At 39.7% G+C, this 18,081-nt stretch overlaps 1 protein-coding gene and 2 non-coding genes across 3 annotated transcripts in view; 1 reads left to right on the top strand and 2 right to left on the bottom strand.

Annotated features, from left to right (window-relative positions):
- st6gal1 (ST6 beta-galactosamide alpha-2,6-sialyltranferase 1) overlaps nucleotides 1-11,790 on the bottom strand; it is a 40,317-nt gene extending 28,527 nt beyond the window's left edge. Inside the window, exon 1 of the mRNA XM_030069640.1 lies at nucleotides 11,736-11,790. Coding sequence (XP_029925500.1) covers nucleotides 11,736-11,747 — 12 coding nt within the window. The 5' untranslated portion in view covers nucleotides 11,748-11,790. The remainder of the gene's footprint in view (nucleotides 1-11,735) is intronic.
- A 3,625-nt stretch (nucleotides 11,791-15,415) lies between these two features.
- On the bottom strand, nucleotides 15,416-15,487 carry trnae-cuc (transfer RNA glutamic acid (anticodon CUC)). The gene has a single exon. It is a non-coding gene; the product is annotated as a tRNA-Glu (tRNA).
- Nucleotides 15,488-16,069: 582 nt separating this feature from the next.
- On the top strand, nucleotides 16,070-16,141 carry trnaw-cca (transfer RNA tryptophan (anticodon CCA)). Its single transcript has one exon. It is a non-coding gene; the product is annotated as a tRNA-Trp (tRNA).
- The last annotated feature ends 1,940 nt before the right edge of the window (nucleotides 16,142-18,081 follow it).

The raw sequence follows: 18,081 nt of genomic DNA, 5'->3' as shown, positions 1-18,081 counted from the left end.
AGCCTATAGAGTGACTGTTGACACACACATGGTCGGGCATGTCGGTGCAGAGGACTGCTGAAATCAATATGTTCCTGTTCCATTATTTACATACATGCACTTGCCAGTGAATGCCCTTCTGCACAGCCAAAGGCACAGCATGTTGGTGTTTCCCTGGCCAACTCCTGTTCCCTCTCAACAGGCAGCAGCTCGTGAGACTGTAAATGACAGTTCTATTTAGAGTATCAGTCTGAAAGTGCTTACATCCATCTCTGGCTGCTTGTGGTGTGACACAGTCCTTGACTAATGGGTTAAGGCCTTTGCACACCAAGCATTTTGCAACTTAACTTTTCACTCGTTAAAAAAAAAAAAAAAAAAACGCCTCACGTTGTGTCAACAAGCTTACTAAATTGATGAAACATTAAACAGACTCTTAGGAAGGTGTGAACCCTGCGTGCACAATCTGGCAATGAAGCAGCTCAGCCATTATGCACGACTGGATCTACTGTTAAACACTGAGACTATCAGCTCTGCAGAAAAATGTGATGAACAGGCTGATCTGATCTCAGGCTGTTCTGAGGCTTTCTCATATTGTGAATTTTGTAACGAATAGAATAATAAAACACATCAAACTCAATATGCAAGGTTTCAGTGCATAACATTTTTTTATAAGATAAGAGGTTAAAAATACACATACGAAAAACACAGATTTGGTGTGTAAAGGCCTTTAGGTAACTACAGAGGTGGGGTTTTTTTTCAGTAATTTTCAGTAACTTTTGAAATAAATGTGAAGACGGTACGAGAAAATCAGATGCAGATTTAAACCACAAACGCTCACATTTGACACATTTGGGAAACACGGAGAGAAAATTGAACAGAAAGTGTGATTTATCAAACTTTTTACTTTTACTTTTATTTTAGTAATTATCCATGCCTGCTATTTTTTAAATGAACATTTAAAAAAAATCTTCTACCCCCTGCAGTACTCCAACATAACAAACACTCCCATGTCATCACTTGTTAGGTGGAGGTATAAATGTCTAAAATAAGTGAGTAACACCTATGTCCAGTTTTTCAGTTTGATGAGTAAATTTCAAGTTCTGATTTCTGTGTGTGACCCCTTCCTTACTGTTTGCATCATACTAATCGAATGCAGTAGCTATTATTATATATAGACATATTAATCCTCCAACAAGGTCGTTATGTTAGCCAACAGTGTGACCTTTTTACTCTGTCACTGAGCGTCCAGCAGCGGTGCAGCCAACCTGCTGGATTCTGGCAGCAGACGGCAAACCTGCGAGCTGTGGTGGGACGGCCGCCAGCTGGCCTCTCCCTGACACCGCTGTGTGTGTGTGTGTGTATGTGTATGTGTGCCAAGTATTACTAATGTTGTGGCGACATATATCTGTTTACACAGTCATGTTGTGGGGACTAGTCTCCCTTATGGGGACAAAAAGTCCCCTCAGCGAAAATCATTAATTTTAACTTGAAGGCTTGAAGGCTTGAAGGTTAGCTAACTTCAGGTAAGGTTAAGGATAGGGTTAGGGTAAGGGGTAGACAGGTAGTGGTTAGGGTGTTTGTGTGTGTGTGTGTGTGTGTGTCACAGTGAGGCCGGCGTGGCTCACTGTTGCCACCTTCCGCTCTGCAGCCTGTTCCACCTGCTGGATGGGGTTACTTTCAAAGCCACACTGACTTTTACTCTCCTCATGTCGGCTTTTTATCTAGGAATCTACCAATATTGATTTTTCAAAGCTGATACAGATTGTTAGTAATCTTAGTTGATATTAAGTAATATTTTAGGGCTGATATTCATTTATAGTAAATTCGAAAATTACAGTGTCACAAACACCAACACAAATCCTGCATTGAATTAACAAATGTTTAATTAGCTAATTATATTAACAAAAAAACAACAACACTACAAACAAACAAATAAATAAATAAATAGAGTGCAACTTATTAATAAATAAATAAATACATACATACATGTATATGTTAAGAAATACATAATTAAACCAATAAAACAATGACCAGAAATTAGAAGAAAACAACTACAGAAAATTAGAAAATAGTTTTAATAATTTTAATAAATTGTAAAATCTGAATTTAAAAAATTATAACGACAGAAAAGAAAAGAACATTGGTTATATTTATTTCTATATTTCAGTTATTAAAATGATATTTTTTAATGATTAAGATCAGTGATGTTGGACCAGATATGAATTAAATGGGAGTGAAAACTGTAACCATATCATCAGATATGTTGTCCCACCAACTCACTTTTGTTCTGCTCTCTTTCAGACAATTTAGTGGTTTTCATTATCAGACGACACATACATCTAAATTACGATATTGATTACTGAAGAATACTGAGTGTCAGCCCCAATACTCGGCTGGGACCAATAAGAGTCAGTCCCTGGTTTTAGCAGTGTGGTCTGCTACAGCCTCGCATGACTAGCAAGTCCACCTTTTCTCCAGCAGATTTTGTCCAATGTGTTTCACAGACCCTGTGGAACAAAACCACTGCCACTTGCCATACCAGCACCACGTGCACTTCCAGCTGCAGTGTGTCAAACGTAAACTCTAAAACGCAAAAATGACAACACTGGTATATCAGAGAAAAAAATGTCAGTAATTGAGCCTGGCAAAAATTAAATCAGTTTTGCAGGAAACAGCTGGTTGTACTTTCCCTTGAGTGAACAAATAATCCGTTTGCATATCCTCTCTCTCTCTCTCTCTCTCTCTCTCTCACTCACTCACTCACTCCTCCTCCCTCTCTGCCAATATTTCCATGTTACTTTCACAAACATATGCCCACATTACTATTAATCCCTGACTATTTAAACTGTGGGTTTCTGTGTGTGTGTGTGTGTGTGTGTGTGTTTGTGTTTGTGTGCATGCGTGTGTGTGTGTGTGTGTGTGTGTGTGTGTGTGTGTGTGCGTGTGTGCGTGTGTGCGTGTGTGTGTGTGTGTGGGTAGGTGGGTGGGTGGGTGAGAAACAGCCAAGAAGACTCGGTGGTGGCTATAGGATGTTCAGTATCGCAACAGAAATGAAAAACCATATGGTGCTGATAACCGCTGTTCCCCATATGCAGCATGTGCTTGTGGAATGGAAAACTGCAATGGAAAAATTTGGTCAGAGCACATGCATATATTTGTACTTCCCTCTATGCACTGACTGGATCAATCTGTCAGCTGCTAAGCCTTAACCTCCACCCCCACCAGGGCTACAACCACATCCTGGCCTCATACTGGCCTTGTGCTAAAACTGGGATCTGGTCCAATCAGAAAGCACTGTCCAGCTCTGATGTTATGAACCAGATGCAATTTGATTGATGACATATTTAATGTAGAGTTGATCAATACTGCACTGAATGAGAAGCCCTTAGAAGAGTTTTGGTGTTTGCTGATACTCTAAATCAGACATGGGCAACTGGTGGCCCGCAGGCCACATGCAGCCTGTTGATCTTTCTTTTGTGGTCCCCTGCTGAATTTCAAAATTTGAACAGAAATGCTTGACTTTGGCTCTCATTTACTTTAAAGGCTGCTTTCATTTTGGCCTCTAGGGGGCAGCCATGCAGCTTGACTGACCTACAGCCTTTAGGTTAGTCTCAACCAGCACGTGTTTATGTAACATGAAGTTTTGTCAGCAGAGGTCAGAGGTCATGGTGCAGGATTGCCCATCACTTCTTGAAATGGAGAGCTAAAGGCCCAGTGAGCAAAAAAAAAATTATAACGGAAAATACATATTTGAACACAAATGGAAGACCAGCTACTTGTTAACAGAGTTCCAACACAGACCACAGTGTTTGGAGAGCTTGCAGACTGTATCGGTGATGAAAGAATATAACATTAACTGGTACTAAAACAGCATCCAGAGACACAAATATGAAAAATACACTGGTACTGCAAGACCTGTCCTCAGTGAAGATTTAAAAGAAAAAAGTGAATAAGCAGTAGAGTCTTTTCAAAAAAACAACACAAAAATGTTCTCTTGATGCATCCTACCAAGTATCGCTGGAGCAAGCATTAGCCAAAAGGCCGCTGTCTGATGGAGAGACAGTGAATGGGTCTTAGTGTGACTGTGGGTTTGCTGCCTTGTGAGTCACTGCAGCCCCACATGATGACTTCAATTACTTTGTGGCCTTTACCCCAATAAAAGTTGCCCATCCCTGGTCTGAATGCAGTTTCAGAGGCCTCTCCGCAATCAAAAGAATAAAGAATTTGTCCTTGAGATTTTTTTTTTCTTTTCAAGAAAATTGATATGATATTTGAAAGGTTAGTAAAGTATTGACAGCCGGCAGTTTCAGTCCATAAAACATCTACAAAATCTTAACTGATAACCCTTTCAAATTGAGGAGCAGCCCAGGGTGCCCTCACTTCATCCTAAAAAGTGCTGAGGATCAGAACTAAAAACTGTCTCTTTGCAGTTTGCAACATGAATCTCTGAGCAAGGTAGCCCAAGTCGGGCACAGGTGCAGAACATGATCACAAGTGAATGAGAGAAGTCAGTGTGTGCACACACAGTTCACACGGGATTTATTAGTGCAACGTTTCGATTTGTGGGGTCTTGTCAGGGTCTTGTAAAACCATTTAAAGAAGAAATGCCAACCACATAGTGCTGTGTGAACACAATAACAACTGGATCGTTGTTATTCGATCGTTGTTAAAAAATAATAGTGGAAAATAATAATGGAAAAAATAATGAAAGAATAATAAAAAATGTAAAACTAAAATAAAATAAAACAAAATAAAATAAATTGACAGGACAAAGCATCAAATCAGGCAACTGTCCACTGAGAACGAGGATGTCTGGTCACCCTGCACCCCTGTTGTAACTGTAGTGCAGTGCATTGTAACAGCTGATTGTGTCAAACATAAACAAGCTGCAGAATCCATTTAGGCTATGTGACAAAATGGGCAAGCAGTAGCAGAACAGCTGACATGCACACCACATCAAAGCTTGAGACAGGGTCTCTGTTGATGCTGTGGGGAATGAAGCTGTGTCGCGTTGCTCACTACAGCCACATTTTTAAACATGATTTTTTTTAAGGCCACTGTGCATCAGTTGCCTTTGTTACTGGTCACAAAACAGCAGCAGTCCATCTAGTGGCTGCATAGTTGCTAGCATAAAGCTCAAATATTGGTATCAGCCTCAACAGTTCTGCCAATATGATATGCCAATATGTGAAACAGGTCAAATCTGCCCTGGCTGCGGCTGTTGTTAGGATTTTCAGGCAGAGCATCATCCAAGCCTGTTTCAGTAGGATGAATCTGACAGTTTTGTTTGAAAGAAAATAAATAATAATAATAATAATAATAATAATAATAATAATTAATTAATTAATTAATTAATTAATATGTTTTATATAACCTAAGTTGAAACAGTTTTGCTATTTTGCCTAGTGGAATGTGTACATTTTGCATAGCTTTGTTTTTTCCATCACAATAAGAGTCAGAATAATAAAATGTTAATTCCACTGCTTGAGACTTGATGTTGATGTCTTGATGCCCATGCCACCAATTACTCCACCACCCCCCACCCCCATGACTACTTCTCTAGATCCGCCTCTGTTTTCCTCCCTCCCCCTAGCAGACAGTATGGTTAGCTATATAGCTAACAAGCTCACACAAAATCAGTCCGATGGATCAGCGATGAAACCAGCAGTTACCCATCAGAAACAGCAGCTGTTGACCCTGACAGCTGGTGATCCAGCTAAGCCGTACCTTTACAAACGGAGCTAAGGACCTCCAAAATGGCCGCCAGAGGATTATACATATCTATTAACTCATGTAAATTCAGCATTAGGGATTGCAGCACTGAGCTGCAGGTGGTGTGGAGCTGCACACAGATGACGGCACCACCCACTGTCTTCTTAAAGATTTCACCCTGTTTCACTCTCACACACAAACACACCTGTCCGCCTCAGTCTGACTGCCTGTGTGTGTGTGTGTGTCTGTGTGTCTGTGTATCCCTGCATTGCGTGCAACTGTGTTTTAATCTGGTTGGTGAGTGCAGTGCCAGCTGTGTAAGAGAGAGTTAGATGGTAATGTATGTGTCAGCAGCATCGCCCTGAATCAAACCTGAGAGAGAGAGAGAGAGAGAGAGAGAGAGAAAGAGAGAGAGGAAGAGAGAGAGAGGAAGAGAGAGAGCGAGGCTGGCTGGTTGCTGCAGGGCAGACTGTGACATTTATGCTTCAACCTTTCCCCAAGAGGAAAGAGATCTCAAATGAACAGCTGTATCTCTTATTTAATGAAGAAAAAAAAAAACTTGAACGAGCACAGATTATATAGACCGTCCCACAGCTGCGGTATAAAGACCCAACGCATTCATGATCAGTCGATCAGTTTACAAAGAAATATTAGGTTTGTCTCACATTACTGTTGGACTACAGTTGACCCAAAGCACACGATGAAGAACCCTGGAGCAAATAATCCTGTCCTGCCACATCCCCGACCCTCATACAAAGTATCTTATGGAAAATTAATATTGCTATAAAAATGCTGATTACACTCTTTTCTTCCTTTTTCTTTCTTTTTCTACAGTTTTATATAGTTTACAGTTTTATATAGCTATAGTAACTTAGATTTTCAGAATCACAATCGAGTTTATTGCCAAGCAGCTTTTAGAGCATACAAGGAGTTTGTTTTGGCATGCTGGCGCAAAAAGAGAAGAACCTTTTTATAGTAAAGGTACAAATAAAAACAATAAATAGTAAAATAAGTAAAATAAAGTGCAATTATGCTGAGACAATAAAAATATGGCATGTACTCTATTTAAGAAATATAAAATAAATAAGAAATAAGAAATAAGAAAATTCTGATATATGTGTGCAGATGCACATATGTTTAGTTCCCTGGTAATAAAACATGTATGTTGTTATAGTAATTACATATTATTGTTATTATTATTATTATTAGTAGTAGTAGTAGTAGTAGTAGTAGAAATAATAATAATAATAATCATGGTAATAATAACAATGATGATGATGATGATGAAATGACAGGCTTAACATAAGTTATTTAACACCATGACAAAAGAGGCATCAGCATGTTAAAACCGTTATTTGTGGAAAAGTTTGGTACACTTGCACACTTTCAATTTCATAAAAGTTAAATTGTGCATATATTTCACACTTGACTGCCTTCCTGTGTCAAAAATTAGAGTTTGATCATTGTGTCAATGCAGATGTTTTTTCAGTTATGATTTGAAGAGCCTCTAATGCTTTTGCACAGTTTAGCCACATAATTAAGGGAACATTATTTGATGAAACAGATGTTTCTAGAACACACTTTCAGTTGAAGTGTTTTGGACTTTTACCACTTCCTGCTTCCTGCCTACATTTCCCCTCCTTCTGTCTTCTGCCCTTCCCCCATCTTTCTCCAGTTTTCAATTAGCTTTAGTAAAACAAAAAGATATGAAATTGTTTTGCTGTTCTAGTCGAGAAAAACAGAACAGGAAATTCTCCATTTTATTTCCTCCACCTTGCCTTGTTTTTAAACACTGAAACAGAAAGCTATGCAATTGTTTTTCTACTATCAAACAGTAAAAAAGAAAAGCAGGCCCCACTGCTTCGTTGGTTAGTACTTTTGTCTTTTCAAGATGAACCAGTGAAAGTTCCATCATCGATCAAATCACGGGGGAAGGAGGAGACCACTCTCTAATTCAAAGTAAAAGCTTCTTTGTGGGAACTTTGCTGTCAGTCAGCAGTTAGCTCCAGGTCCGACATGCTAGAAGAATGAGCCCTGAGTACAGAAGCATTTTCTCAAGCAGTCACAGGCATTGTGAAGTTACAGACACACCCTAAACCCAAACAAATCCCAAACAAAATATCCAGAACTGAATACAACGTTTGGATGCTGAAATGACATGTGCAGCCGTCAGTTTGAGGAGACTGGTAGAAAAACTGTGGCAAGCTGAGGTAGCACCAGATCCAAAGGATAGGACCAATTGTCATAGAAATTTGTGTTACTATGAGCTTCGCCCTCCAGAATACGATGTAACGTTGCTAAACTGTAATCCTGCCTTTCTCTTCTCTCTCACGCCTGCTCATTTAGAGCTTCCTTCCCTTGCTGTCGTCTGGCTCTGTCAGTTACAGCCACATCAGCTCATTAGAGCTCACATCGCTGCTCAAAGCGCAACACACTTTCTAATCAAAGACATATCATCCCTTATCTGCTGTAATAAACCGCTATCTTCTCTTCACTCACTCGTCTCTCTGCTCTTGTGTCTCCTCCTTGTCTTGCTGTTCTCTGACTTGACTGCAACTGGATTCTGGTGGCCGTTACTCAGCCGTAACGGATCCTGATACTGCCCAGCTCTTGCCTGCTCTGTCTGGATGTGTGACAATCTCTGGATTTTTAAACTGTGTAACATTTGTCCCAAACTTTCTACCCTAACTAAACTCCAGGGTCTGCAGTTGTGTCCGAGGTAGTGTTTCAGCTGATTACACAGACGTCTGCATGATCTTGCTATTGTGTGTGTGTGTGTGTGTGTGTGTGTGTGTGTGTGTGTGTGTGTGTGTGTTTTCTTTCCCAGAGCTGCACATCTGAAAGCACGGTTGTGTCATGGGCTTTCAAAAGTTTCAGTTTGGCTGCTGCCCTGCTTCAAAAAACTGCCTGCACCTGCCATTTGATTGCTGGTTAGTTTCTAGTGGCCCAGCTGGCCAGCTGGCTGGGGTCACTGTGGCTCTGTCCCGTTTGTCTCCATTGTGTCTCGTTTCCCCTCCTCACTCACCACCACTTGTCTCCCACCAGGAAGTTGCACAGAAAAAAAAGAAAATATGATGCTGAGTGCCAAAGCGTACTAAACCTAGTCTAAAACTGCATTTCAGAGGAAGAATTCACATTCACATTCAGGGGTCTTCAAGGTTTTTCATGTTTCATGTTTCAGTATGTTTCAAGTATTGACTAAATAAACCCTCTCAATTAAATCAATCAAATCTCAATTATTTAAACACAAGAAATCAGACATTAATCAAGCATCACTGACCTGGCATTTAAATATAGAACTTCAGTAATTACAAATAACATTTTCTGATCATTTTTATTTATATAAGTATGCATGGATGTATCTATTTATTTATTTGTTGTGCTAATTTCCCTGTTTCACATTTTTCTTTTGTTTTGTTTGTTTGTTGTTGATGATGTTTTTGCTAACTGTCTGGTAATTGTCGTTTTTTGTTTGTTTGTCAGTCATACTTGCCATCATACTTGAACACTGACAAATCCTGGTAAGATTAATGATACCTCATACATTTTCTGCAATGCAGCAATTTCAAGTGAATTATAGTGAGATTAAAGTAGCCCACTTCCCATTTTGATGAGGACCTTGATGCCCGTCATGGACCCCTGCAGGTCCCCAGACATAGAACAGCCTACATTTTCTCAGCATTTTATTGTTAGCCTGTACAAAAAAATAATCCTGATAGTCTTGTCTGGTGTTGTGGTGTGTACTGTTGCTGATATCATCTTCATATTTATTTATTAATTATTTATTTTTTGGTGTTTCTTTCCAATAAAATAAAAAAAGAGCCAGTGCTGAGGTCCGAGCTCATTTGTTGTTTCCTATAACAAAGGAGCTTGGACGGTCAAAGAGCTTCAGCTTCTGGGTCTCAATGCAGAGTGTACACCAGAAACAATTAATTTAAACAGCTTAAACAGTGGTTCTCAAACTTTTTCCAACAACGTTCCCCCTTTGAAATACTTTTTCAGCCCAGTTTCCCCTGACCAGTTGAAAAAAATGGTAGAAAAACTCCTCTATGCAGTGGTGCAGCCCAGCTGCATCAGTGTGTGAAACAACAACCTGATACTGAGGAGATTTGGTTGTTTCTGTTTCCGCTTCTTTTTCTCTTCTCTCTCCTTGTTTTCTGCTGTATTGGCGCTACTTTTCAACCACTAATCCATTTTCTGTTAATTTATTTATTTTTTATTATTTTTTTTTTTTCTGGTCGTCATTAACAAACATCCTCGCTTGATGACCACGGCAGCAAATTTAAACCACAAACACACACATTTGACACCTTTAGGGAAAACAATATAAAATGTGATTTATCAAACTTACATTAACATTTTTATCGGACTTATTACAGAGGAGGCTAATTATTTTAAGAAACTAGGAATTAGGAATTATGAATGACTGATATTTTTTAAATTAACTTTTTTTTTTTGCAGTACTCTAACATACCTCTAGGGGGTGTGCGTATACCAATTTGCGAACCACTGGTTTAAACAATTAATCTAATCACTCAAAACCCCAACATACATGCACTCTCCAATAACTGGGTTCTCCCCAACCCCTAATGTTCCTGGGACTGTTACCATGGTGACAGCAGCCCCGCAGCCAGCTCACAGCCGGCAGAGGGCATTGGACTGCCAAGCTCTGCCCCTTCACTCCAGAGGGTGCACGCAGGCGGCAGTGGCAGGTGTATAAGGTGATTTTAATGTTGATTTCCCTAGGTTGATCACGTATAAAGGATAAGGCCTCGTTTTTAACAGGTTTCTGCGTAAATCAGTATTTCCAACCAGAGCCTGTGGCATTTAGCTGCAACAGGTTAATTCTCTTTGCCCTTGTACCACTGAGACCAGCAGGAAAAGGCTGCTTAGTTATATGTTCCCCTTACTCTCTGTCCTGTTTATATTAGCATTACTCAGTGATTAAAAAATGACAAGAAAATTGCACAAAAATATAAATTACACTAGAAAACATACTTTTTGTCATTGACATTCACCAGCTTTCTCTTCTCTTAACCTGTTTATGGGAACTGGCATTCTGGTTTACATCTGAGAGAAACACAGTGAGTGAAGAAAAAGGCAGAAGAGCTTCTGTAGTAATGAGACATCCTAATGCCATGGTAAATGTTAATGTGTAAAATGAACCTAAGCAGTGGCAGAAGTGTTGATGGGCTACATCAGAAGTGGGAAAATAATCAACTGTGATTCTTGTTTATGATTTTTTTTTATTTGAAGACATGAAACTAGATGACCTAAGGAATCTGTTGGTACCAAGCTGGTCATGATAGGATGTCGATAAATGGGCTTAATATCGCTGCAAAGATAGGCTACATTATGGCGAGAGAAAAATTGGCATGGCCATTTTCAAAGCAGTCCCTTGGCCTCTGACCTCTAGATCTATGAGTGAAAATGGGTTCTCTGGGCAGCCACGGCTCTCCCCTTTGCAGACATGCCCACCTTCTGCTAATCCCATGCAGTTTGGGCAACAAAGCCTGCATTCCACATGTGTTCTTTGGCCTGTTGTAAAATGGTGTGTTTGTGCAGACTGGGGCCTCAACAGGCTTGGAGTTGCATCAATTGGCTTTGACTGGAAAGCTGAGACTCTTGTGGATTCAATGAGCCATACTTGATTCATGTGTGATGATGTTAGACCCCATAGCAGCCATTTCACTGTAGTGAGACCATTTCTTGGAGCTTGATGTCACTGTATAAAATGACCTATAATGACCTCTAGGAGAATCACAGCCTCAGGAAACTTTACAACCACAAACTAGAGGGGAATTCGAAAATCAAAAATTGTAAAAAATCATAATATCACAGTACTTGTAGAACCGCAATACTAAAGAATCGCAGTACATATAGAATCAGCACCCAGGCATCATAGTAGTATCAAATAAACATATCATCCCCATTATACATTTAGTTGGGTCTGGTGCAACGTCTTTTGGCGTGGGCAGGTTTCACAGGAAACAATGCAGGTGCATCACAGAAAGCCCTGCTCAGATGTGTGGTGTGTTTCTCACCTTGTAGCCCATGGTGACTAGCTGCTGCCGCTGCTGCTGCTGCTGCTGCTGCTGCTGCTGCTGCTGCTGCTGCTGCTGCTGCTGCTGCTGCTGCTGCTGCTGCTGCGTAGTTACTGTCTGCTAAACCTGCAGGCTCCCCTCATAGCCTGTGTGCTACAGACTGCCGGCTTTCAGTGTGGGAAGACAGTGGACTGACTGCAAGAGCCCACACACACACACACACACACACAGGGAGAGAGAGAGAGAGAGAGAGAGAGAGAGAGAGAGAGAGAGATCAGGTATACAGATTGATGCCCTGTAGTAATCTTATAACAGCTCTTGTAAATACACTCTGGAAAACTGAAGTCTGTAAATGGATATTGTAGGTATATTACAGCAGGAGTTACCATTAAGTTCACTATAGAGTCACCAGCACAGACACACTTTAGTCCCTATAGGAATATTATTATGGTGGATGAGTAAACACATCAATCACTATAGAAATACTACAGGGATATTACAGGGAGCACCATATGTCACTATGTGAGTCACTATGGAAACATTATAGCATAGGAATAATATAATGAATGAGTGTAAACGGCATATGAATCACTATGAAAACAGAACAGGAATATTGTAGCGAGCATTACACACTAAAGGAATCTTACAGGAATGTTACAGGGGTTTATTTTTCAGCATAGACAGATAGATAAATAGATAAATAAATAGTCAGTGTTTTTCTCGTTGCTATATCCACTGACCGGTGCACGCGATGCTCCTCCGTTGCGAGACAATCAGAACGTCAGTCATCTACTGTAACGATGCTAGGGAACCGCGCGTGATATTATAGTCGCCATATTGATCGCGTGTCGGTGTCCGGTGTCCCGCTTCTGTCAGTGTCCACGGCATCACGAGGCTGAACGGACTGAGGAGTCTGAGGTCGGCCCGCACGAGCTGCAGAGTCTGTGTCAAGTTCGCCAGAAACAAATGCAATACTTCCGCTGGGGCTTTCAAAATAAAAAGGCATGTCGCGCTATTAATAGCCTATGTCGTATCCTGTATGGGCCATTCTGCCGAATTCGCACAAACTGCTGTCCCACAGCCAAAAACAAATTTAAAACGCGTTTAAGTATTTAAATGTTAGGTGTTTGCTAAGATCCTTCCATTATCTATTGAATCTATTATCTATTGTCTATTATCTCGTTTTCGAGGGGGGACCCCCTCGAAAACGAGTTGTGACAACTAAAGGTGTTTATCCTATGAATAAACTTTCTCATCAAACCCAAAATTACATTTGAGATAGCAGTAAGCTTAACATATATAAAATCATCATTTAAAGGGTACTTTCAGTTGGGAGGGAGATGTCTTAACCCTGTATCCACGGGCTGATACTGATATTAGCCACATCCCTTTTGATCAACAAGTGTTTCTACATCCCCTCTCTCATGGCTGCAAGGTGAGGGGCTCATCAGAGAGGGGGACACTGTGGATTTCACGCACATTTAAAAACAACAGGAGTTGCTTGACAGTCGTCACAGTAGGGGTTTACAATAAAAATGTACATGGTTAAAAGAATAATACATCAACGACTAAAATGGAAAACCCTAAAATCAAGCATTAAAATAAGAAATGAAGGAGTTAAAAGGAAATGAATAAAATAACTAACCCTGAATAAAACCATCAACAGATTGAAAGTCAATACGAGGACGCTAGAGATAAATTAAGAATGGACTTGATATAGCCTATATAAAGTCTATACATTTGTAGATAGATAGATAGATAGATAGATATATAGATAGATAGATAGATAGATAGATAGATAGATAGATAATTTCTAAGGAGAGACAGAGGGAGGACAGCGTAGAGACAAGGGACAAGACGACTCAGCACAGGGCCTGGATGCAGGGCTCGCTGTGGTGAGGACTTGACCTGTTACTGCTATGTGGCACTGCTCTGTCACTACACCACTTTTTTCTCTCCGTAGTACAAAATAATCCACTCGCAATTTTCTTTATTTTATTTTTTAAATTTATTGACGTCCGGTTTTATCCAGACTGACTGTGTAACTTGACGTTGCTCTCTGGACTCAATCTCCGTCTCTGCAGAGAGACACTTTCAGGGCTGAATGATCTTAATAATGATAACAACAGCAACAACAACAACAACGTCATATGGAGTATTTATTTCTATTATTATTTGTAGTAGTAGCTAGTAGTAGTAGTAGTAGTAGTAGTAGTATCACTGCTGTTGTTGTGGTGGTGGTTGCTGTTAGGTTATTGTGAAATAAATAGCAGTATATAAATAGCAATATATATATATATATATATAAACAGCAGTATATACGGTTGACAGTTACTTACTGCTGGGTGGGAGGGTCTTATCTGAACCTGAGGGCTGCGAGTGTCTTATCTTAAGACGTTTCTGCACATTCTTAGTTAACGATTTTAAACTGGTGACCTGCAGGCTGAATAAGCCCCCCTCACTAAACCTTTAAGCTATAGATACCAAGAGCCTCTCTAAACATAACAGCTTCTTGATAAAAATTTCCTCCCACGTGAATAATTGACTTAGCTGGATAAGTTATTGGTTGGTGTTCGGTGTTGTGGGTAAAATAACAACAACAACAACAACAACAACAACAACAACAACAACAATAATAATAATAATAATAATAATAATAATATAAAGGCCATAATCTGCAATGGAAAATAATGGACGCTGGTACTTTTGGTCATATTTTAAAGTAAAGATTAAGTTGCTTTTATCCCGTTTCTAAAACACACTTAAGTGTTTTAAAAATCCACTGGGTGTGTAGTAGCCTGTACTGTGTTTGCTCAGGTGCTGGAGTCAAATCTTCCTAATAAGGAAGAGAAAGGAAACTACACTACTTAAGCAAGGGAAATGTTTCATTTATCAGAGGAAGTACGAGAAAGGTTTTATTTTTTAACCAGAATCCTGCACTTCATAAGCCTGAATGGAAATGTGAATGGACGCAAGCTGCAGAAGTTCCATTCTTTGTAGTGTGAATAAAATATAATTAAATACAATTAAATACAATTAATGCTGTCCAAATTAATTTAATTTTGGCTTCCATCAGTCGGAAGCAGCAGATGCGATACACTACAATAATCTGAAGTGGCTGTTACAGTTGCATGCGCTCACAAAAATATGTCTGCATATTCTCATTCGTCCAGGTAGGCATCTCAAGAAAACTGAATTACGTCAGCTGGACTGAGTTATATGTCTAGAAGACGTTTTGCCCCTTATCCAAGTGGCTTCATCAGTTCATGCTGTTCACTGGACTAGACTGGTAGGCTCACAGAAAATAGAATCAATAGAACAGCAATTTCTTGGTGGATCAAGGCAATCTGCTGGCGCACGTGAAGACGACTGGAATTTGGATGCTGTACTCATGGTTATTAGTTATTATATATATTATCAGATATCTATGGTTATTATATACAGTTGGTTGCCATCAGAATGTAGAATGTTAAATGACGTCATGGCCGCAGTTACACAAGACGCTGCCGTATTTCACGCACTGCACCAACATTGTCACTGATGCTGGGCTCTAAGACTAACATGTGCACGACGCAGTGTCAAGGCCAGTGAACATATAACAGGTCAGGGTGGTACAACTACAAACACACCGCTGATGTTGTCGTAGGTTACTGGAGCCTCGGCAGTGATGGAAAAGGTAGTTCCCTGACCGGGAATCGAACCCGGGCCGCGGCGGTGAGAGCGCCGAATCCTAACCACTAGACCACCAGGGATACTCGTTCAATACTAAGTATTTTAAAGGATATATACACAAGTCCACAACGGTTTTTGGTTACTAATCATTTTTATTCAACACAGCAAACATGCACTCTAAAGTTTTATGAAAACCGTTAAAGGAGGTCTAGATTTCACACGCGGAATCAGATGTGATGTGCTCTCTTGTTGAAGCCGGAAGTTAGCTAACAGTTAGCTACCGAGTCTGTGCAGCGCTTCAGTTTTGTGTATGAACAAAATGTATATGTGTATGTGTGTGTGTGTGTGTGTGTGTGTGTGTGTGTGTGTGTGCGTGCGTGCGCGTGTGCGTGGTATTTAATTTAAAGTTATTTTATGTCATTTTTCCAATTGTTATGAAGTAGCCATTGTTCCCCGGTCATCCGTGTGTCTGTCTGCGAGCCTTTTCAATGTAGCCAGCTTAGCTTCTCTGGAAGGACCAAGCTAAGCGACTCTTCTTGTTTGTTTTTATGCCGACGTGTTGCTGTGTTTACTGATAATCAAAATGTTTAGTCAATAAGCGTAAAACGCAGACTGAAATGATGAATTTCTTGAAATGAAAACCTGTAAACCTGTGACAAGCAGACCTCGTGGCGCAACGGTAGCGCGTCTGACTCCAGATCAGAAGGTTGCGTGTTCAAATCACGTCGGGGTCATCCTTTTCATGTAACTTTTACGACGATCTTTTTCATAAATAATTGGACTCACTGGACGGCACACATGTATGCATAGATGTATAATATAGACAAGGCATCTAATAATAATTAATAACGGAATAATAATTGAACGGTAGTATCTAATAAATGATACCTCTGCAGCAGCCTGCCAAAGGAACTGAGGGCGTCACAATCTGTTAACACCTTTAAAATAAATCGTAAGACATATATACCCTTGCATTCTCTGAATCCATTGTATTTACCTACACCTAAGTATTTATTTATTTTATTCACTTACTGTTGTTTTATCTTGCAGTCTAAATAATTTATTTTCTTTTACTCTACTGTTTGGAGAACTATTTATGTATTTAATTATTTATTTGTTCGTTGGTTTTCTCTTTTTCATATCTTACTCATTTTGTGGCTACTTCTGTTTTGCTATTTTATCTGTTTCTTTTTGGTCTTAACCTTGCCTCTGGTCTTTCCTCTTTGCAAATTCGTGAAAAGTATGGTAGCGTTTCCTCAGTTCCTGTTTTATTACTGTGTGAAGCGATTTGTGTTATATGTAGGCTACGTAAGTATGAAAAGTGCTACTTACATCACGTCTTATTGATTAATTGATTGATAAAGATACAAAAAAAAAAAAAATTATAAATAATTTAATAGTTTTTATTATAGATTAGTGCATGTACCCCTATGAATGCACAGCACAGTCACATCAGTATTGATACACTGATGTCACTGCAATTTGATGGAAAAGTCAGTTTATAGTCTGTATTCTGCATTTATATTCTATATTGCTGTTTCTGTGAGTGTGTGTGTAATGAAGTCCTGTGCCTTTTTCCCTCCTTTCTTTCTTTTCTATTTTCTCAGAATGGACTTACCTTCATTCCCCCAGCCTGCCTCCTCTGCTGCTGCATCAGTTCATGGTTTCCTATCTTTCAACCAGCTCAGAGAACAGGTATGCTACTCTCAGAGTGGACAAACTAGGTAAACAGTGACTATGTTAATATATATCCAGCAAGGCAACTGGCTTGTGATCACGAGGGTTTTCTCTGCTCATTTCCTCAGACACCAGCATTGTGACTGCATTGCTTTCTGCTGTATTTCCTGCTAATGTGGGAGGAGAAACTGGTATTGAATATTAAATCACAAGCAAATAAATAAATATAACTTCCACAGGAGAGCTCCTGGGACAAAGTCATACCAAATGGGAGTCATGAGGCGGAATGTATGCCTTTTTAGGACAGCAAGTATTAATAGATGAATATACACAGTATGTGATACTTATAAGTTATACTATACACAATTAATTCAAATTCTAATTAAAGTGTGAACTAATATGATTATGTTATACGTTAATATTTACATTAAGGGAACTCATCTGTTTTCATCAATAAAGCAGGATTCAGCCAGTCAGAGCTGAGAACTGGAAGTGGCAGTGTTAAAATCAACTGTGTAACATCCTCGTCCTCAGCCTGACTCTTTAAAAAATGTGTTAGGGCTTCTTGATGCTGAGCGTGTCACAGTGGTCTTCCTTTTAAAGACAGGCCTACATTCTTTGTAACCTACTTCTGTTGCCTCTCACCGTTGTCCTCACAAAGCCTCAAACCGCTGGTCCACTTTGCTTTCTAGGACTCTTTTCATGAGGTCCATTTTGATACAGCCCTATTTATAGGCCGTCCTAATGTGTCTGCCTGGGAAAGCAACACAGATGTCAGCGAGGTGATCAGGAGCAGAGATCATATCAGGGATCAGAGGCTCTGATCCACAGCCTCCGAGAGGCACCCGCAAGTCACCAGGACTCCATCCTTCAAGCCTAAAATAAGGCGATTATATAATTTTACATTTTTGTTTTACATGCATTTTGTCAGATTCCAAACCACAGAAGAGCTTCGTTGCAACATGAGATATTCAGCATCTGAAAAAAAAAAAAAAAA

This window comes from Myripristis murdjan, chromosome 14 (assembly GCF_902150065.1).
Source record: "Myripristis murdjan chromosome 14, fMyrMur1.1, whole genome shotgun sequence".
In the NCBI taxonomy this organism is placed as follows: Eukaryota; Metazoa; Chordata; class Actinopteri; order Holocentriformes; family Holocentridae; genus Myripristis; species Myripristis murdjan.
Note: the sequence above shows the minus strand (reverse complement) of the source record. Positions and strands in the feature narration are given on the sequence as shown.